At 44.0% G+C, this 22,383-nt stretch overlaps 1 protein-coding gene and 1 long non-coding RNA gene across 3 annotated transcripts in view; one reads left to right on the top strand and one right to left on the bottom strand.

Moving 5' to 3' along the window:
• Positions 1 to 5,785: 5,785 nt before the first annotated feature.
• CRADD (CASP2 and RIPK1 domain containing adaptor with death domain) overlaps positions 5,786 to 22,383 on the top strand; it is a 75,472-nt gene continuing 58,874 nt past the window's right edge. Inside the window, exons 1-3 of one of the 2 annotated variants that reach the window (XM_040557456.1) lie at positions 5,918 to 5,932; positions 9,072 to 9,150; positions 9,270 to 9,575. In XM_040557456.1, the coding sequence (XP_040413390.1) occupies positions 9,278 to 9,575 (298 nt within the window). In that variant the 5' untranslated portion in view covers positions 5,918 to 5,932; positions 9,072 to 9,150; positions 9,270 to 9,277. Of the gene's footprint in view, positions 5,933 to 9,071; positions 9,151 to 9,269; positions 9,576 to 22,383 lie in introns of both variants that reach the window. The other variant, XM_040557447.1, reaches the window with a different exon arrangement.
• Positions 11,259 to 14,658, bottom strand: LOC121070380. The gene is made up of 2 exons (XR_005820041.1): positions 14,005 to 14,658; positions 11,259 to 12,834 (listed from the first exon to the last, which is right to left on the bottom strand). It is a non-coding gene; the product is annotated as an uncharacterized LOC121070380 (long non-coding RNA).

Below are 22,383 nucleotides of genomic sequence, written 5' to 3'. Positions count from 1 at the left end.
GGCGGCGGGGCCGGACGCTGCCGGCCAACATCGCCTCCACGTCTGACGGGGGGCACGCTGCAGGCAACGGGGAAGGGCACAGCACGTGGGGGACCCTGCTCTCACAGCGGGGACAGAGGGCAGGAGGGACAGCTCCTGCGAGAGGTGGCACTTGGCAGGAGATGTGTGCGAGGAGCTAAGCCACAAGAGTGCAGACAGGGCTATGGTGCTCTGGTAGAGCTCAGAAGTCGAGGGAGGGGAGGCAAGTGTCAGCACACGATTGTAAGGCACGTACAAAGAAAGTCTGGCTAGATAACTCAACTTCAGGGGGGGAAAAAAATAAGCTTATAGCAAAACCAGTCTGTCCTGGTCCCAGGGTTGCCAAGGGGATGAGGGATTAGCTGTGTTTATTTATCAGGTTATCTTTAGGGGCTCGAAGTAGCCAGTTCTTCTGAGAAAGTCTATGGGAATGTAAAAACACAGCACAGGAATTACTGTGTTTAATCTCCTTGATAAACTGTGGCTTTTATTCTGCTTAAATCCTATTGAAAAAAAAAAAAAAGGATTGCACCCTTTTATTATTATTTTATTTTATTTTATTATTAGTCGTTGTTGGTGTTGCTTTTTCCCCAGAGTTGGAGCCACTAGCTCTCCAGGAACTGAGATACCAAAATAATATCATTACTTTCTGTGACACAAAGGAGGAAAAAAACTGCAGGAGCAAAAGCTCCTTAAATTAGCATAAGAAAGAAGCTGGCAGTTACTTGAAAAGGGTTCCAGTAGGAAATACTCAGGAAAAGTTCAGTGCTGCTTGCTGCACAGAACAAAATACATTAAAAAAATCCCCAAATTCAATGTGCCTGCCTTAATTTCTTTTTCATCGGCAGGCAGGGTTTATGCAAGTCAAACCTTTTGTTTTCAGACCAATTGTTACATAATTGGTGTTTTGTAGCTGAAGACTGTAGTTTGGTGCACTGTCAGTTAACAAATGGTAAATGCAGAGGTATGTTAAACGTGGGAAAGATTGAAAGCCCAGTGCAAATTCTTCTTTCTACTTTACTGAAGTTATTATTTCTCAGACGCTAGATCAGGGTTGGTAACAAGAATTGTGACAGAAACAGCTGCAGGGTGGACATTTGAAAGCTGTAAACTCGCTTTTCAAAATGCTTTGTTAGAAGTTAATTGTACCTCTTCAGGTTGCAGCCCCCAAACAGGATCTGTCCAGCTGCAGCTTTGCACCCACACTCAGTCCGTCTGGGTGGGAATGCCCAGCCTGGAGGGGTTCCTCTGGGCACCTCAACCCCACGCCAGGCAGTTGCTTTTTTCTCTCTTTTTTTCTCACCTAGAGCATTGCTTATAGACAGTCTGCAAGGCAGGGGAAGTTGGGGATCAGCTGCTAGTGTTTATGGAAATTTTAGCTGCCTCGCTTGCTTTTCAGAAGAACAATATTAAGTGTGACTGAGCCTGTACTAGTTGCAGTTCCCATATCTATAAAGCGGGAGGCGAGCTTAACATTTCGTAGTTTTTCAGCGTGGGGCGAGGAGTTGCTTGCCTTTCAATTACCACTGTCAGCATTTAAGCCACAACGATGGTGATGTCTCTGAGTGGCTGCCTTGCTCAGCAGAGAGAAGAGAATAAGTTAGGGAAGGCAGCTTCTTGTCTGCCTCCACTGCGGTGGAAGTGGCATCACAGCTCCTCTGGGAGCTGAAGCACTGCAGGCGGAAACCGAGTGCGAGAAGATAACTGCTGTCTGGAAACTCATCTGTTTCCTTTAAGTCCCCCGATGGAAGATGCAGTGCCCACTTCAGGCTGCCGAGCCAGCCCCCTGTAAGCACGAACGCCACAGGTTTCGTTTTGAAAGGGAAGAAAATCGAGTACGAGGACTGTTAATCGAAGGGTATTTTTTGTTTGAAAACAGGACATATGGAAGAAGTATAAGCAGTGGCAAATCCTTGGATAGGCTACCTGCAAAAACTTTCCATGAATCATTACTAGCTTGTCAAACGCTTAACCTGAAAGTATGAGCCTTTAAAAATAGATGTGCTCTGTATGGGTTTGTCCAGCTCAAAGCCTGGGAAAGAAGCAGTGGATGACAAAAATCGGTAGTTATTCTCCTCTCAAATAAAATGAATCTCCCTGGCTTTATCTGAAATGCTAGACACTCATTTCATATGCTGTAATTTGCAAACAAAAGAAGTTCATTTTGTGATAGGGTTTCAGGCTTGAATCTTAACTCCGTTTACTTATTTGTCAGTATTTAATTTTCAGAATAATTTGTTAATTTCTTTGTTCTCCCATAAGTAAAATGCTTGCTTTACATAAAAGGAAAAAAAAGTTTCAGAAGTCTGGACTACTTAGAGGCTTTCAATATTTCCAGCTGTCTCCTGAAAGCATCTTTAAACTAAACTTCAAAAACAAACAGAGAACTACATTAATTCATATGCTTCAAGAAAATGGACTGAAAATTCCTTGCAGGAGAAATATTGAGTCACATTTTGCAAACACGCATCGCAGGTTTTTTATTTCAATTCACTGCAGAGGTTCCTTTTCTCTGGAACGAATATGCCAGTTTCACATTTGCTGCCTGCCTCTTTTCTCAGGGCTACCCTATGTACAGTTTTTGGCCAGGGATTATTAGCACCAAGCAGCACTAGGAGTTGTTAATGCAGTACTGCTAACAGACACTTCTTTTTCTTATCGAAACGAGTGTAAATGTACGGGCACTACATAGTCACTTTGGACCCCAGTGGTTTAATGTTTTGAAACTTTCTGTGCTATATTTTACCTGCATGCTGGACATGCCTTTTAATAAACAACACTTTTAAGGACGTTCGTGACGCGTCACCTCCGTTTCATACCCAGTGCTCTCTTTGAAGTGCATTAATTCGAAGCCTTTACCATTTGAATGAGGGGGAACTTAGGAAGAGGTGTCGGTCCAGCCTGGCACCCTCTTGCAGCAGCGAGGAGCCGCAGGTGCCGGCAGGGAGGTGAGGCGCTGCCGCTGCCCTCAGAGCCGCCCCGGGCACCAGCCTGGCCTTCGGTGGCTGGCGCAGGACGCCGAGATGCTGGCGTTCGGGAGGGCCACGCTTGCAAAGGGGCGTGCAGCGGCGTGAGGGTGAGGAAGAGGATGGGGAGGAAGGGCAGGGAGCGCCGCCTGTGCAGGTGGTGGGTGGCAGTGCCTCGCAGGACCCTCTTCTGCCCCTCAGGCCGCAGAGCTTGGGCCACCCCGGCTCCTATTTTAACAGTGCTTTTGAGATACATCACAGTCAGAAATGTTCTCTGTGCTCATCTTTCTAAAGATGACAGTCAGCCATATAATACGTTTCTTTTTTCCGTCTTCATTTCAGAGGTTTTGTGAGAGATTTAGCTAATTAGATGTGTTTTTAATAAACAAATCTAGAGGCTCATATTTCTTCTCTTTTGTCCATAAAGTTGGAATGCTGTCCTACAGACAATTGGAAACAGCATAGTCCTAATAGATTAAATCTGGTTGTACGAGTTTTAAAAACACAATTTGGCTCTCGTTATCAGCAGAAACAAATTAGTATGCAGAAAACAAAGAAAATGCATACATGCAAGGATGGAGTTTAACTCTAATTAGCACAGAGGATCCTCTCAAATGCCTTTTTTTTTTTTTAAATAAGCTTATTATACTTGTACTGAGTTTCTAAAAAGATTTTGGATTACTAAGTGAGCTTTTAAAAAGTGTGTGGTATATTTATTTTAAAATGTGGCATTCTAATCTGGAATAAGACACGTGTAAAAGAGAATAGTGTTGTCAGAAGAGATGCCACTTAGCCTGGCTCCCACAGGTTTGGACTCGCTATGCTGAATTCAGCAGTCCACAGAAGCACGGTCTGAAGCCCACTGGTGATTCCCCTGTATACAGAACCACAGTGAACAAGGTTTTAGGTCCAAAGTCTGATGATACTGATGTGCAGGACTGACAGTGGCCCATTGATCTATACAGGCTAGGAAATACTTCTGTAGTCTGCATGTTTAGCCAAGTTTAGTGTTCAGATCTGAGCAGAGATAGCGGGGAACTGAGCCGAACCCAACCTGGCTCAAGTATTTTTTCTCCTAAAACTGGAATGGAACTGAACCATTCTTTTGAAGTTTTGTTGAACTCGGACCAAACCTGGAAGAACTGTGGACAGAGCTGAACCCAAGCAGAACTGAAATGAAGAGTGAAGAGCTTGTCTGCTCGGACTTGAGGTATTTACCTGTGTGCATCCTTGTTCTGTAGCAGCAGTGTAAGCACACTGCATAATCAATGCTTGGCTTGTATCCCTTGATCAACCTGAACCACTGGTAGCGCATTTACAGTTTCCACCACTTACAAACCAGTGGAAAGAAAAGGAAACACCAGATTTTCCCTTTAATGAGACTTGGACCTCTGCTGTTATCCTCCTCCTTCTGAGGCTTATCTGTTTCCTTTCACCACTTTCCTTCTTTGCATGTTTAGACTGCAAGCAAAGACGTGACTAATGCTGGCTGTACTAAAGACAACGAGGCTGCTGCTATTTATGTGAGTGGGAACAGGAGTTGCTCCATGCATATCCCTACGTTTTGCTAACTTTCTAAGATATTCTTGGACAGTATAAAATAAATAATCGTAACTGCCTCATCTGGCAAAAAGACGGAGTAAATGCAAGTGATGTAACTGCCTGCATTCATTTTCCGGTTTAAAATGTAGGTGCGGTATCTGCAATTAAGTGCAGCTGCCAGGTGACATCTCAAGTCTCCAAGTTTGGTCACTCCAAGTCTAGAGATAACACAGTTCCTTAGATGGTGACTAGAATTGGGAAAAGAAATCCAAACCTTGGCAGTCAGACAGGCAATAAGTTAAGAAAGCAAACTATCTGTAGTGATGCAGCTCTGCGCTGAGGGATGATCTTACAGATTGACCGCGGTGTTCTCTGCTCCCTGGTGTCAGCTCGGATCATTTACAAATGTATTTTCTCGCAGTCAGTATTACAAACCACCCATGACATGAAAATTTAAACGCTGCACTTTGGCTGCAACAGCAAGGTTAGTTACTGCCGACGGCGTGCTGCGTGCTCCCGGCATGCTTTCAGGACACAGCACACAGACGGATCTAAAGCTGGTCTTCCTAGAAGATTAACGTGTGCCCCAGACAAAAGCATTTACCTTGGTTAATGGATGTATTGGAGTAAGATATAATCCATCAATTATTGAATAAGATGTAATATATCAATTATCGGATAAGATGTAATCCATTAATTATTTACTGAGATATAATCTATCAAATATTCAATAAGATATAATCCATCAATTATCGAATAAAATACAATCTATCAATTATTTGAAAGCCACCCGAAGCCCTCGCATGAAGTTTATTACCTGGAAGCAGCCCTAGGTAGAGGCGTTCGCCAAGAAACCCAAGGCACCGCTCTAACACCGCCACGCGAGCAGTCCCCGGCCACAAAACCGCCACACACACGCCTTTACACGGCCACAAAACGAGCGCGCACACACCTTCACACGGTGCCAAAGGCAGCCTGCCTCCGCCCCGGCCGCTCAGGTGCCGCCTTACACCCCGCACATCCCCCCCTGCGCTGCCAACGCCCCGGCGGCCGCCGGCCGGGCTCCCGCGGGAGGAGCCGGGGCCCTGAGCCCCCGTCCCGTCCCGTCCCGTCCCGCCGGAGCAGGCGGCGGTGCCGCCCGAGGCGCGGTGCCTGCGGTGCCTCCGACCCCCTCCAGCCGCCGGCCGCCCGCGGGGCCGGGCTCCCCGCCGCGCCTCCCGCCCGCCCGCCGCGCTGCCCACAACCGACATGGCGGCGGCGGCGCCCCCCCGCCCTTCCCCGGCCGGCCCGCGGCGAGGGAGGCGGCGGCGGCGGCGGCGGCTTCCGGCGGAGCCCTCACCAAAGATGGTGGCGGCCGAGCGGGCCCGGCGGGGGCGCCGCCGCCGGTAGCTCCCCGCTTCCCTCCCGTAAGTACGGGGCGGGGGCAGGGGGCAGCGGGCTCCCCCCGCCCGCCCGCCGCCCGCCGCCCGCCGCCCCGGGGGCCTCGCTCCTTCTGCTCCGCCGCGGGGCCGGGCCGGGCCGTGGCCCTGCCCTGCCGGGCGGCGAATGGCAGCCGGCGGGGAGGCACCGGCAGCGCGGCGCTGCTGGGGCCGGGGGGGGCCGCCGGGGGTCGGGCGGGGGGGCGCAGCCTGCGGGCTGGGTTGTCCCCTGCGCGGGCACCCCGTGCAGCGGCAGGTCCCGAAATACCCCGAGGTGTGCGTGTGGGTGCGGCGGAAAGGCGAGGGCTGTGCTCGTTCCGCATACTTTACAGGTGTGTTTGTTAAAATTTGGCCCTACCAAAAACCCTTGGGCTCCTCAGTCCATAGAAGTGTCCAGGGAAGGTTTGAGCAGTGTCATCTTCTGGTTAAAGCGGGCTCTCATCTGTTCGTGTTCCCTCCAGCACCGCTATCTCTAGAGGAAATTTACCCGAGAGCTTACTTTGGACCTCTAGATACAGCCTGTGATTGATGTTAGTTGGAGCCGTTTCCCTTTCGCATTAAACTCTGGCCCTACACTTATGTGCACCGAAATCCCGATAACGTTTCCCTATCTGGCTCTCCAGTTCCTGAATCAGACACTTCCTCCTCATGGTAAACACACATAAAGAAACACTTAATCTTTAAAAAGACCCTAAATATCAAAAAAGCCGCATCCTGGAAGGTTTACTGGGCCAGTGGCCTTGGCGTGAAGCAGCCCCACAGGCTTTAAAACCTGGGCTGGGCTCGCTCTGAAGCCTGTGGGCCAAATGCCTTTTTCAGCAGAAATTTCCATTTCACTTTCGTAACTCAGTAGGCGTTTCCCGGCGCGTGAAGGTGCGAACTGAGACGGTGTGAAAAGGCTTATGTTTGAGAAGTGTTGGCCACTTTGGCCACGAGGAAGGGGAGCTGGTCGCGTGTTACGCAGTGGCCAGAGACCTCGTTTTTCCTCGCTCAGTGCGTGGGTGAGGCTCTTGGGCTGGGACTTTGGATGACCCATGCCGAGGGTGAAGCAGAAGGGTTACATAGCGTTGGAAAGAGTTTTCTGCCTGGGTTTAGGTAATGCCGTCTGAGCTGTGGCTGGGTGCCTGGCTTGAACTCTGCAAACACTTTGGTGAGCTCGCAGGCAGACAGGGAATTCTGGAAGGGAGAAATTGCAGGGATCTGCTTTGTGATTTATTTATTTTTTCTGATTTTGCTGTAGTCTGGTGAGTGCTTCCAGAAGTAGCTTATGTTAGGGACCAGAATCTTGAGTTTCACCCATCCAAAACGAGCATCCTAACGTCAGACGAGATACCCAGTTCTCTTTTTTTACCTTGTTTTCACTGTCGTCTCACTCCGTGTCAGAGTTTGATGTTTGAGCTATGCCTAGCAAACTAGGCCTTTTAAAGGACGTGTGCCAGGAGAGCTGCTGTTCAATTCCGAGATGACCCCAGACAGAAGGTGAGCACCTCGAAATTCAGATCAGCACAGAGAAACGTACTGGGTAACCTCCTGGGAAGCTGCCATCCAGCATTGCTTTCAGCACTCAGGGAAAGCATTTTCAGAAAGTGCCTTTATCAGGGGGAGCCACAGATGGGGTTTTCCAGTCTCTTTCTTTTGGCCATAGGCTCCTGCATTCTGTCCAGAATGCCATTTATGTGCCTATATGTTCTGTTGATTACCTGCCCTAAATTTCAACAGTCAGGCCGTGTAGGCTTGTCTTTCATTTTCTTTTTTCATTTATATATTTCATATATATTTTCATTTATATAAAATGAAATACTAATGTTTCATATAATAAGATCTAATTATACAAAAATAACTTCTGTAATCAGAGGCAACTATTACCTTTCTGCACAGTCATACGTACTGTTCTAAATTATGGAACCAATTACAAAAGTTAGCAAAAATAATTTAGGTCATGTAGTAGGCCAGGCATAACTACCTGCAAACAATGAAATGAAGTTACAAGAGCTCTCAAATTATTAGTATGCTTTTAACTAAGAGAACTATTAATGGTACTTGATTACAAGGTGTTATTTTTTTTTTAATTCTAGTACATATTATTTTTTTTTGTCTTGGGAGTCAGTAAGCATCTCTGACAATATAAAGACTTTAGGTCTCTTGCAAAAGCTTTGAAAACCTTGATCTCTCCCTGTGTCCTTAAGCTGAACGAAGTGCAGTTCCTGCAAGGTCAGGCTGTTAGTACAGCAGCTTCTAGCTGAATCACCAGAAATTCTCTTAGTAATCACCTGCTACATTTTTTTTGACTTCTTGATTTAGTCATGAGAAAGTATTTAATTGTATTACTAAGTAATTTTCCTTTTCAAGTGCCATTAATGGTCCTGGGGATATGTTTGTCATTAAGAACTAGACTAGACATCTTGATTCAGTTCCTAGCTCTGGCACTGAGTCCTGATGTGATCTTGGATGAGCTGCTTGGTCTCTCTGGACCTTGATTCGTCTTCTGCAGAGTGGCTATAAAATGCATCTTTTCCAGCTTTTGTCTAGTCAGAGTGTTAGTCAAGTGAAATGGAAGCTGGCAGACGGCACCCGACTGCTTCCTATAAACACATTAGAAGGGCAAATACCAGCGAGGGAGAGGAGCTGTCTAAGCTAAAGAACAGTATTGGCAGCAAAACCGCCTATAAATAGAAGGTGAATAAATTTAAGATGGAAATTTGGGGAAGATTTCTCATCATCAGATCTGTCGATTTCTAGAACAGCCTTCCAGGATGAGTGAGGGGAGAGGGCAACCTGGTGCATGAGGTACGTTTCCACCCTGGCTACAATTAAAATGTATTGCGCAGGCCAGAGCTACCTGCTGGCTCTGCGGCCGGCTGGCTGCGCTGCGCCTCGCAGTCCTGCTGCTGCTTTTGCACTGCTGCAGCAAAAGAGCAGCCGTCACGTCTCAGACACTGGGGACGGGTCGTGTGACATCTCTTTAACTTTCTGGGGATAGAGTCGTTTTTGGACTGGCAAACGTTCCAGCTGCTTTGGTGTGGACCTTGACCAGTTAGCGAGTGGGGTGTTTTGGCAAGGTTTTTATTCCAACCAAGCACTGGTCTTCACAATGCCAAAGCTTCTCTTCCTGTCTAATATTTCCCAGAAGTGGCTGCGTTTTAGCTTGTCAGACAGCGTAATCTGAGCAAAGAGAAGATGGTGGGGACCATGAGCAGTTTTCCCAGGTTGGTGATTCTGAGTCTGGCATTTTTTTCTAAAGGTTATTGGGTATCGGACATCACTTCTGGATGTTCAGGGTTGAAGTATTTTAATCTCCATGCCTTCCCCTTTACTCATGCTCTAGGTTGCCAAATGGATGCCAGAGACAAGCAGCTTTTACGCTCCCTGCGCCTGGAGCTTTGTACAGAGGTGCTGGTGGATGGACTGGTTATTCAGTATCTCTACCAAGAAGGGATTCTCACAGACAGTCACGTTCAAGAGATAAAATCCCAAACCACAAGTCAAAGGAAAACCATGATGCTCCTTGATATTCTCCCTACTAGAGGACCCAAAGCTTTTGATGCATTCTTGGAGTCCTTACAGGAGTTCCCGTGGGTCAAAGACAAGTTGAAGGCGAAGCGTAAGGAAATGACAGTACAAGATCCTGCAGGTAAGGCCAGGGTTGTTGTTGCTGGTGTTTCCAAGCTTATTCTCGAGCTGTGGTTTTGAAAGTATTGAACATACCAGTAATTTCAAGTTATGCATCATATAGATACAGAGCGTGATAGCACCACGGGGCACAGCCTGAATTCCTGGAACCAGCCAGATGCCAGGAAGCGTTGCAAAGTTTGGGGTGTAAGCAAGCCTGAGTTTCTGGATGTGGGGAGACAGCAGCTCTTCTACAGCTGCCTTTGGAGAGTTTGAGATGTAGGAGGACCCAGGCTCCATTACTACAAAGGGAATGGGCTATAAAAAGTAATTTTCACTAGCTGAACAGCGGTCTCTTCACCATCCATACCTGATTAATGTGTGCTTTATATATGTTTTGTGGTGTTTTGTTTCTGGACTGACAGTTTTTATTTACTTAACTTTATTGTTATGATTTTAATGCTGTTTTAATTTATTTAGTAGCATATACTAATTTAGAATTATGTGGTTTATTGTGTTTATTGGGGTGCAAATGTCTAGTATTATTACCACCAAAATTACTAGCTCTTCCTTAGTATTACAAAAAGTTTAGGAGCTAACCTAGTGGATGTTTTAAAATCTTATTTAGTCGAATCCCTGTTTTTCTAATATTTAAACGTAGTTCTAAAATGAGTTTTCTGGATTTGATCTTCATTCCAAAGTGGTTTCTTTGCCAATACGTGCATGCAATTATTGACCTGTTTTCAAGTCAAGAAGGCTGCTTAAAATACGTTTTTCTTGCCCTATTTTCTTACAACATGCATTAGTTGTTAAATAGTAGTAGGTAATGATAGTTAAATAGTGAAGTAGTTCTCATTTGGGAACATTATTTCTCACTAACCTTCCTTCCTTCCCCTCCAAGCCTCCCCCCACCCCATTTGGATTTGGTCGTATTATGATGCACGTGATGTGTGATTTTTCCAGTGTCAGTGTGCTTTGCATGAGTCTCTAAGCTTGGGAAGATGTGTGACTCAGGACTGTTGAACATCATGTGCACCTGCGTCTGAATTAGCTGCGCACTCAAGAATGTTTTGTCAAGATCTGCTGGACACATGTGGCATTATTTTACCTTAGGACATTTTTATGGAATATCACAACAGCTTATCGCTCTGTTGGGCCTCTGTGGAGATTGCCTTACGCTTGCTCCACAGCTGCAGGGATGGTAAATAATCTTCAGAACTTTTTGGAGACCAAATATTGTGTGCTGCCCATGGGTGAAAACACCGTGAGCTGTCAGCACAACACAGACTTGTGGTGTTGAAAGATGTTGCTGTTATGACAGATCCTGTCATGCTCTTTATTTGCCTTACAAATCAGTGTGTGTGTTTGCTAATAGCCAGTTAAGCTGTTGAATAATCCTTACAGTTCCACAAAAACACACGCAGCCATCAAGTACAGTCAAGGTCCCTTATTTTGTTACTAGAAAAATTGTTTCTGCTTTTATTCTTTTGACTGTTTTGTGGATTGCTTGTTCCCGATATATTGTGATTAACGTGCTGTATTTACGCATATTAGGTTCTCTGGTTTCGAGTGGGTTGACTGTACTTGATGTTGCCAAATCGTGTGTATAAATTAGAGAAGATTTCCAGATTAGATCAAAGGTTACTGTTATTTTTACGGTGGCAATACAGAGTGTAAGAACAGGATAAGGGGCAGATAGCCAAGCCTGTTTTAATATTTGGGCATATCCTTCAGAAGCCAGAGAAAGAGAGCACCATCTGGGTCCTAATAAATGATGAGTGTGCCCTGAAATGAATTGGAAACTATGGTGACATCATCACGGCTGATTACATGCAAGAAAATGTGGTTTGGGATAAAAAGCCTCGCTTTGCATTCTAAACAACAAACTTGTAAGCTTTTGTCTCACCAGAGTACTTGAGCATATGCTTGGCTTTAAGCATGGAAAAAGCCATTGGCTCTAATAAAACTGTAAGCATGCTTAAAATTAAATGTATTCTTTAGTGCTATGCTAGATAACTTCTACCTTATTGGAAACAGTTCTTATAAATGGTGATTTGTCACTGGCAATTTGTTTTAAAGAATCCATTTGTAATGAAAAGAGCCTTCTATGTACATGCTACCTTTTTTTAAACCATAAGAGTTTTAAAATTGAAATCGGTTTCATGGCCCCAGATTTTTAAGTCTTTATTCCTTCCAATCATGCATACTTATGGAAATCACATGCCTGCTGTTCACTTGTTTATGCTCAATTAAAATTCTGTTTACTCAAGCAAAATATTCTCAGTTTTTGCAGATCTTCTGCAGGATTAAGGACCGGTGGCAAGTTGTTCCTTGAAGGAGGGTTTTATTTTGAAGTCTTTCACTTCTTACTGACTACAAGTAGTATTTTTAAAGTCAGTACAGGTATACTATTACTTTATCTGTAGTGAAAACTCTGGCACTTGCACAGTGGTTTTTCTCTGTAGGCCTTTGGATTATTGTCCATTTGGTTCAAATAGGTCAGGCTTTCTATCTTTTCTGTGGATCAGCTGAGAAATATAGTTTGTTGGTTCCCAATTTTTTTGAAAAAAAAATCACAACTGTAATTGTTAAGAAGCTTTTTAATTTATTTTCTTCCCCTAGTAAAAGCAAAACAAACAAACAAACAAAAACAACCAAAGTAAACAGGACTTTCAGAAGAACAGAAATAATAACATTTTTGGTGATGCAGTGCAATTATGATTTGGTGGACTGAGCAGCTATGAAATGGAAGCCAAAGTCTGAGACATAAACAAGATGCTGCCACTGACTCATCGTGAGGCTTTGGGCAGATTGTTTTAAAGCGATGGATTTGTCGATTCACAATTTGTGTAACGTGGTGTGATGTTCACGGAACAGCACCAAGCGTAACTGTAAATTGGACCACGGTTCAACCCAGGGTATGCTGCTTGGCTGCTTGCAAATAAATGAGCCTTAAAAGCTTTGACATCCTGAGTTTTATTGCTTAATATCAGTTCAACTTAAAAATAATAGTTCTATATGCTGTTAGCTACTGTAGTTATGAGGAGCACAGAAGACCCTAATCCTGCAGAGCATGAGGAACAGTTTCCACTGGAATCAGGAGCGTGACATGCAGGCAGGTAGGGCTACTTCTGTCCGTATAAATGCAGCAAAGAGACCCAAGGTTGCTTCCCCTTGCTTGTTTACTTTATGCATAGAGCAGCCTTTAGACTAGGGTCACTTTTGTCCTGTCTCGTATGGTCCTGTCAGATGGCAGATGGCACATCTTGAGGAAACCTTTTCTTAAGGTAGGGAAAACATAACTGTAAGTTCCAAAAATGTCAGGAAGAAAACTTAGTCATGTGCTTTGGAGGTAAATATTTGACTTTAATCGATTCCAATAGGATAAGGGTGTGTTTCTTGCTTGTTTAAAAACCTGTGATAAAACAGTTCACCCTATGTATAGTGTTATTGAAGGACTTACGAATCATCGTAAAGATCAACCACAGTTGTGAGCGTCTGTTTTTGAAGATCATAACTTCTGCTGTAGTAAGAGTTAACAAAAATAGCGTCTGGTTCATTAGAAGACTATTGTTTTTTCTGCCCTAGTTTGGATAACTTTATGCCTTTGTCAGGAGCATAAATCTTCAATATAGTATTATAATTCCTCTGATAAACTACAGCTGTTGGCAACAAAATTCCGTTCTTTCTAGGAACAGCACACAGTTACCCAATATTTTTTGCACTGAGTAAAATAATGTAAGCTTTGAAGGCATTTGTTTATCAGAGTGTTTTTCTAATCTCTCTTTGCTCAGGAATTTCTTCACTCAAGTATTATATTTCTATATATACTTTATGTTGCTGTAAAATTATTTACTTCTAAGAGTGCTAGTACTGCACCTCTTTGTAGTATAGATTATTTCTCCACTCCACAGGAAATCACAGCATATTGAGAAAGAGAAAATGTGAGATACAGCATCTGCCAGTGGAATTCTGCAGCAGCCGTTGCTATCCTGGCAAACGTCAGTGAATTTGGGGCATGGAGTTACAGAATCATCTTGGAAAAGCTCTTTTGTCACAATAAGCAAGGAATATTTTCTAATGCATGATTTCTTTTTCTTTTTCTTTTTTTTTGTTGCTGTGGTAAATACTCAGCAGTCTGCATTAGGATCCTGTTAGACTTGGGTGAGGCTTTTTATTTTGAACAGATTTTGGTGGGACTGGGTCTTTCCCTGGCCACATGTGGAGTGCGTGTTTTTGTATAGCTCTGTAATGCTTCATGTTGTGTAACACTTTGGATGAAGCATGCAAATGCAAAAGAAAGCAAAACAAGTACTTTCGCTGAGAAAGCCTTCCCCCCTCCCCCCCAGCTTTACCAAAGTCCTTTTCCACAGCTGGGTTGTAGATTTCTAAGAATTCTGATTCAAATGCAGCAGCTTTAGGACATGGGGAAGTTTAACATCTCTTCTTACCTTTTGTTGGCTGCTTCCTGACCTCTTCCTATCCTGCTTCCTCTCACCTCTAATGCAATGAGGAAACAGCCTGGTCTCTTGCCTTTTCCATTTGGATGTCAGATAGGAGAGCAGCTGAGAAATTCCTTTTCTCTCTCTAAAATGGTGGACAGAAGAGGGTGTTTTTTTCTTTCTTCTCTTTCCCTCCCCTCTCTTGTATAGTCCAGTGACAGAAGAGGGAGTTTCCTCCCATGAAGGAAAGGGATGGGCTTAGCAGTCTTGGCCGCACTGGACTGACCTGGAGATGAAGGAATGCCCCTGTGCCACATCCCAGTGCCTGGAGGCTGTAGAAAATGTTCTCTAGTTCTCTTGAGAGATTCAATTCCATCTTTGCAGGAGAATTTCCCAAACACTTTTCCATATTCCCATCTCCCCTGAAAATCAGGTGTTACATTTATGGCTTTGGCTTTGTTCGTGACCGCAGTGAGATCTGTGAAGTCTGGCATTAAAGGTCTTCGCACACACTCAATAAACAGCATACATCGTGATTCGGACAAGTAATCAACTTCCCTGGTTCTGCAGAGTGTTCTGCATATATATTTCACTTCTAATGTGCATATGACTGTAAGATTTTTATTATTTTTTTATAGTTTGAGGAATATTTTCTTTGTTGCTTTTTTGCCGTGTTCATAAGCAGCTGTGTTTATGCTGCTTACATTTAAGTTTTTCACTTTGAGAAGCCTAAATCATAGGCACCGCTGATAAGAACTGTAGTTTCCTGTCTAGTCTCTTTCATATGTTAACAGAAGGATATAATCATACTTGGTGTTATCCTCAGTAACACAGACACGTGAGGCTATTAATGATAAAGATTTAATAAAATGTATAGTGCCCTGAAAACAGGAGAGGAGGAGTGACTTCTGTCAAGAGAGATGTTTGGGCCAGCTGCACCTGATCAACAACTACTCATAACCAGTGCCACTAGGAGCAAGCAATGGGTAACAGGGAATGGAGGCGTCCATCTGCTGACCAGACCTGATGACTTGTGAGGCTTGCTGCTTCCCCAGGGACTGGATCTGGGATATCAGAGAAATTACCAAGGCCTGTCTAATCATCAGACTTTGCTATTCTTTCGTGTGGGCACTAGTAATACTTCAGCAGATTGAGGATGACCGTGGGGCTCAGTGATCCAGAGTGAAGGGATGGAGCCTAAGCAATGTCCTCCATCCTGCCATTCAAGGGGAAGAGCCTGTGCAGGAGTTTTCAATGGAAAGAGCTTTGCTCTTGTCTGGGCAACAGGCTGGTCAAGACCATGTGGGTGAGGACCAGATAGGGAGCTCAGCAGGAGGCATTGTGTTGGCATCTGTTGTTAGACTGTCTGATCAAAAGGAGGCAGAGCCTGGAAGGAGAAAGCTTTGGGGGAACCTGATAGCAGCTTTCCAATGCCTGCAAAGAGATTATCAAGAAAAGACAGAGGCAGGATCTTCTCAGCAATGCGTGGTGGGAAGATGAGAGATGATGGGTGTTAGTTGAAATGGGAGGTTCTGACTGGCTACGAGGAGAAATTTTTTCATGGTAAGGACCGTCAGGAAGTGGAACAGAGACACAGAGAGGATGAGCAGTCTTCATCCTTGGAGGTTTTCAAGACCCAGCTGGATAGGATGCTGAGCAACGTGGCCTGATCTCAAGCTGACCCTGCTTTGAACAGAAGGTTGGACGTGAGACCTGAGGTCTCTTCCAAATTGAGTTTTCCGAATGTGCTATGAAGCCTTCTTGAAAGAGCACTTCAATTGCAGGCCCTGGTTCTAAGGGAATTTTAAGCACCCTGGTACTTACTGGAAATGTGACACAGTAGTACAATCCAGGAGATCTTTCGAGTGCAGAAGGGACAATATATTGATGAGTGGCCTAGATGGACTAAGGGAGGTGTTCTGCTGGCCTTGCTACTCACAGATGAGCAACAGTTTAGGGCTGTGATTGTTAATGTCAGTCTTGGCTGCAGTTACCACGTAGCACTGAAGTTTAAGATCCTGAGGGAAGTAAGGAAGGCATTTAGCAGAGCAAAGATCATGGACTTCACCTTGTTTGTGAAACTGGTCGATTGAACACTGTAGGATAAAGTTCTGAAGGACAAAAGCACCCAGGAGATCTGACTGATTATCGGGGCAAACGTCTTCAAAGCACGAAAAGAGCCCATTCCTATGTGCACAAAAAAAAAAAAAACAGGCATGGCAGGAGGTTGGTTTGGCTGTAAGTGGAACTTCCAACTGAGCTTCTGATAAAATGACTACCTCTGTGGATGACAGGAATAGATTTTGTTTAATTTGAGTTAACCAAGGCTTTCCACACAGTCTCTTAGCGTTCCAGTTGGGAAAGTATGGTCTGAATGGGTGGACTGCATGGTAAGTGGATAAAAGCTGGACCACTGGGCTCAAAGGGTGGTGGTCAGTAGTTAATTAATCAATTCTCTGTCCATTTTCCTCCTTAATTTGCATCATGGCATGATAAAATCATGGCAGCGTTTTATATTTCCAAAACCATGCATAGCTGCAGTCCTCTATGATCCTTGAAATCTTTTGTTAATTATTGCCAGCTTCCCACTGTTGGTCTTGTCGCCGAATGTGGCATGGGAACCATTGAAAATGCTTTGTGCAGACAATAATCATTGTTTTCTGGAACAGAAGGGAAATGCCCTACTAAGGGCCTGATCCTACAGCTTGATAAAGCCAGTTATAAACTTTTTTTTTTTAAAAAGAAAATGTAGTTGTTATTTTTGCATTATGTTATCAGTATAGGCATTCTGTTGATACTAATTAATGCTTCTTGTTGTCTATAGGCACACACTAATATTTGCTTCAGAGTAACTGAGAGAAGTTCCTACTTAAGCATTATTAGACTACTTTTCACAAAATTTTTCTTCATGGATATTTTCCTTCAGAGCTGTCCAGCTTGTATTTTTACACCTCCAGAATTGCCTTGGAGCTTTCTCTGGAAATGCTTGTATAATCTTGCTATTCCCATTGTGGGGGGAAATCTATTGTCTTTTATAAAATAAGACTGTTAAGTCTGTTTTTAAGAAGAAACTGAAAAACAAACACACCCACCTTAGCCTGCATGTGTTGTGGCAGCTGCATAGCTGTCCAGAGTCAGTAAAAATGTTAACTAGTGCCTCACAGTGAAAGCCTGGCTTCTCTAAGGTCATGGGCCAGGCTCCTGGTGACTAGACTAGGACCACCGGTAACTTGACGATCAAGGACGCCGATGAGCTTACCACTGATGACTGAAATGTTCTCTCTGCTGAAGGAATGGATACACTGCTCTCCTCCCTACGCTGACACTATGTCTCGTCCTCCAAAGCAACGTCACTTCTGCAGCTGAAAAGCTATTACTAGTTCAGACCCCATGTGCTATGGCATTTTGCCTGTTGACTGAGAAGATCAGCAGTGATGTGACTTCCTTCTCACTTGGAAATGTCACTTGTATGACAAAGGTCAGAAAGCTTCTCTAAGATACAGTTAATTATTTATGGTTGTTGTATCTGAAAGTCCTCCCTGCTTTGCCATACTCAACTGAGCTTTCATCGCAGATTTGTTCACTTGGTTTTGGTCATATAAGTTTATGTGAATTAGAATTAGAGCAACCAAGCAGCATTCATTGTAACTTCAGAGGGATGCAGCTGCACTTTATCTTGTTAAATTTAAGATTCTGTATACAAGACTTTTAAAGCCAATTTTTATCTGTTTGGCAATTGTCTGTGTAAACCAAAAACCAGTCTTGTTGCTTTTTTTAGCCATTGAACCATTGTTCCATTATACATTCAGATTTTCTTTTTAAAGTTTTCTCCCTGCTCTCTTTGTCTGTAAATAGGTTTGTGTTCCCTCACATGTCAACAAGAAGTTGTACATGTGTTTGATAAACATCTCTGTTTCGCAGTGCTATGAACTGAAGTGAAGCTTCAGTGTTTCTTCCAATCTACATTTAGAGAAGGAGTTGATTTGATTTATATTACACAGTTTGTGTGTGCAGGAAATAAGCATTAATGCATCAGGTCAAGGGGAATAAATTGCCATTAGTACACCACTCCTTCTGGCAGCCTTCTTAATCTTAGTGTTTCACCACCTTGCCTGGGATTTGCAAAAATGCTCGAAGTTAACCCAGCCCTCCACCCTTCAAGGTCAAGGGTAAGCTCCCTTTGGCTTTAAAGACGGCAATTTTAGTCCTGTGCTGATGCTTTTGAAAGTCTTACCTTTCATTTGTAGTTAATGATGTGTTGAGCTTTTTAATGAACAGCCTGTTTCAGTTTTTGGATCTCTGTAATACGTGTGCTACGACTGAGTGGAAGGGCTTTGCGTAACTTCAAACAGGTAAAGGGTTAATGGAGTCCTTGCCAGCCCTGGGGCTTCCGAAATGGGCAGCCAGTGCTGCCTTTAAGCAGGGGTATGCGAATCCTCAGCCAATTAACTGCTGAGAAAGGAAAGCTGGAACAAAAGATAAATCAGTACTTTCTAGTAGGTCTGTGTAAAGAAAGTATTTATTCCAGTGTGATTCTGTTTACTGGAGTTGATGGCGGTATTCTCTCAGCTCTTCAAAGAGATATTTTCTTCATTCTTACTCCACTCTTGCTTAATTAATAAGTCATGTATTTCTCTGTGATCCAGTTATGCCACATCCCGTGAGAGATTAGTTTCTTCTTCCTGTCCTTGAACAGTGATTTCTGTGGTCAGGGTTGCAGAATGCTCTTATAATCCCCTTGTTTCATGTGCTCGCCGGGGACCTAACACGTTCACCTGCAAAGCACTTGTTTTAAAGGCAACCTGAGGTTACTGCTAGAAATGCGAGCGGGCTGTTCGCAGTAGAAACCAACGCAGGATTACGGGGGCATTGCACTCGGCAGGCACCCGGATCCCAGAATGGGAAGCCTTCAGTCCTTCTCGCTGGGCTGCTGGATGTACCCGCAACCAGGTCCCTTGGGCGCTGCAGCTATTACCGAGTACCTGCAGCACGCAGGGCACGTCCCAGGCCTCCCACCTCTTGATGGCTGCTTGCCCCGGGGCGCGTGGTGTGGCAAGGTGAGGTGTTTCTCCAGCCGTATTGCCTGCCGGGCCGCATCCACTGGGATTCTCTGCGCTACCTGCGGGGCCGAGCAGCCTCCGTCAGCCGCTGGTGGCAGGACAAGGAGCATATACCTCCATTTTGTCTGGTGGTGCTGTGGAGAGGGCCCCTCTGAAGGAGGGGGCCTTCAGTCCCTCGTGTTGTGGCTCCGTGCTGGAACAGTTGAATACTTGCATGGCCCTGCTGTGGGGAGGCTGCCGTGTGGGTAGCCTCAAAGACGCTTCCCTTGAGAGCACACCTCTGCTGCATGTGACCACTGGGCCCTTCAACTTCAGTAAATTTGTGGCACTTCGAGAGAGAGACTTGAATTTATATCACACTAAAGCACTTCCCAGCAGTTGAAAGAAACATATCTAAGCCCCAGGAAGAGAGAGGATAGGGCTCAAGTTCCTCTCCTCCTTGCTTCATATGGGCTAATTTAGGCAGCTTCTCAGTTGGCGCACTGGCCTGTATGAATCCCATTCTTAATGCACCTAACTTTCCCCAGAAATTGTACACGGATTTTGGTGAAATAATTCAGACCTGTCCTGGGAGAAAGGGTTTGGTGATAGTGCCGTGCTTCTGCCTTGCATCTGACACCAGAAGAATTGACGCTGTAACTGTGAGCCCTATTTTCATTTATCACTACTTGTTTATATTTTACATTTATCCTAGTTCTCTTATATGGCAAGGTTTTTTTCAGCTCCCAGTATGATCAGTAGGTGGAATATAGGTAAGAAAAACACACTAATACCTGCTTGGCACGAATGTCTACCCTTTTATTAAAAGGCTGTTTCCATACTTTGGTTTAGGTAAAAGTAAGTTGGCCAGCTACTGGTGTGGCACTGCACTGGTCTGGTGCTTTGCACAAGACAAAGACTTGAAAGGTCATTTTACATGACATCCATATCCCAATTAGTGGAAATGTGTATTGCTAAAGTTGGTTTAATTGTAATAGGTAATTAGAGGCTTGAGCTAATATATTTGCTTGTTAGACTCATCTTGTGGAAATTCGTTTATGTGCCTGAATGCATGTAGGCATGCTTGCTGGCCTTGACTGGATTACTTGTGTCTATTCTCACTTTAAGTGTCTGCAGGATTGGGCCACGATGTGTAAACAGTCAGTAGGAGTGAAAACAACTGTGCCTGAAGGGTGCACAGAGTACAGGGGGATATTACGAGGTACTGTGTGTCTTGTTTGGATTTATTTTTTTTTAATCAATTTGTGACTTGCAATAGTGCAAAAAAAATAAACATAAAATTATTTAGAGAAAAAGTGAATCTCAGTAGTGTGGTACCTTCCCTAATATCAGGAAGAACTGGCATGTAAATCTGCTGTTCACTTGCGTTTCATGCACTAGCCTGCTGCACAACAAGGTGTTCTCATGGCTAATGCTGATCAGAGGCATTCCTAGTGTGATTATATGTTGACTGCAGCGTTCATTGTGCCTCTGGTATGTGCACCCTCTTATAAAATTCTTTGCATACCAGGCTCTAGTTTAGAAGATTTCTTCTTGTTTGTTTTGTGAAGCCAGATAAGAAAGGAACTGTGATTTACAGCCTTGAACTTACGATTGAACAGCTTTCACTTCCACTGCTCAACAGCCCATGCACTTGGTAACATTCCTTCTGTATCACGGAGTATTTCTGTTGACAGGGATTACTTTCTGCTTAAGAAAGCAGTGTGCTGGGTTTTTCTCCTCTCGTTCTACCTGCCCAAATATACTACTACTTCCTGTTCAAAACCTTTTTGATAAGTGCTGAAAACACTTTGGGATTTATTTTTTTTTTGAATCAATCTCAGTAATGCAAGCAATGGTAATATCTTGAGATTCTCTGCACGTCTTCTGTAATCACCTGTAAATGTTAGAGAAGTCAGAATTAGCCTTTTGCTTTTGTGCGTAGACCTTCCACATGGGTCTTCAACATTAGATTGTGTGTACATGTCAGTGTCCTTCCCTTTTGATTGTGTCCCCCAAGATGAATTTCACCATTGTATACTTCTTGAGCTTTGTTTTTCAATTTAAGCATTTTGAATGCTATCAAATATCAGGTATTTTTGTCCATAAAGCTTCAGAGGCCTAAACTAAGGAAATGTACGGGATGTCCATATCTTAATACTGCTTTGGGGCCAACTGATTCTTCCTGGTATGGACTGAGGAAAAATTGTGAATTATTTGTTCAGGATACAGCATTACTAGTGCTTCTTGTACTAAATAATTTGCTGTCAGGTAAAATTGCAAACCCTCTGGTTTATGTATAAACAGACGCTGTTTTTTGTACTTACTGTCCTTACTTTGCGGGTTCATTCTGGGAAACTGTCAGCAACATTGTCTGGATATGTACATCTCAGACAAGTTTGGAGCTCTTAAGGCTTCATCACTGGCTTGCATTACTGTCTGTGGGATGATCGTGAACTCTTTCCACAAGTGGCTCAGGAGTGCTGGAGAACACCATTGCACTAACCAGTAGTCCTGGAACTGGGGCCAAATAACTGTTAATCCTGGAGCATCTGAGTGGGAACACAGTTGCAAAACATCCGTATTACTGGTTGAGGAGAGGGAGGTGGTAAGAGACTGTACTGCTAGGTGTTAATTAGCTTTCTGGTGTAGCACCAGCTGATGTTTGTGAGCTTATAGGCTTTGCACTGATAAACAAATTTTTCTTCTCCTGTTGTATGCCTTAAGTGTGGCTTTTTACTTTTTCTAGTGCTCAGTTCCTATTGACTGTACAAGTCATTGCTGTAGCCCATTTTCCTCCCTTAGGGCTACCACCATTTAGTTACTCGGACTGGTAATTTAATCTTGTGCATCAAGAAAAGCCTTTACAATACCATACCATTAATGAAGAGTTACTCTCTGAAAAGATTAAGTCCTTTGGTTTATTTAGTAAGCTAATACATGACCAGGGTATAATATCTCCTGGAACGTCAGTTGTGTTCCTATACCACTTCCATGCGTGCCTGATTCTAAATGACTCCCCTTCTTGACAGTCCTTGCCTAGTTCTAGTCATTTGTGCCTTTTCCTCATTCTGGGTAGCTTTTTCCTTCTCATTGCACTATTTCCACGTGCACAGCCCTTTCACAGACAAGTTAGCATGATAACATATAGCTGATTTAATTCTGAGACAAAAAACACATTGGTCATACATACCAGTGAAGAGTTCAATAGCATTTCTATGAACAAACTGAACATTCCTATTGCATCTTCTTTAAAGATCAAAAAGCAAAGTCATTACTAGGACCTTTCCTTAGAATTGAAAGTTCTGCCTTTGTCAGGATGTTTGGAGTAGGTCCAGTATTATTTCTT

The sequence above is a fragment of the Cygnus olor genome, chromosome 1, assembly GCF_009769625.2.
Source record: "Cygnus olor isolate bCygOlo1 chromosome 1, bCygOlo1.pri.v2, whole genome shotgun sequence".
Taxonomy (NCBI): Eukaryota; Metazoa; Chordata; class Aves; order Anseriformes; family Anatidae; genus Cygnus; species Cygnus olor.
The sequence above is the reverse complement of the archived record's forward strand: the minus strand, read 5'-3'. Positions and strand labels throughout refer to the sequence as shown.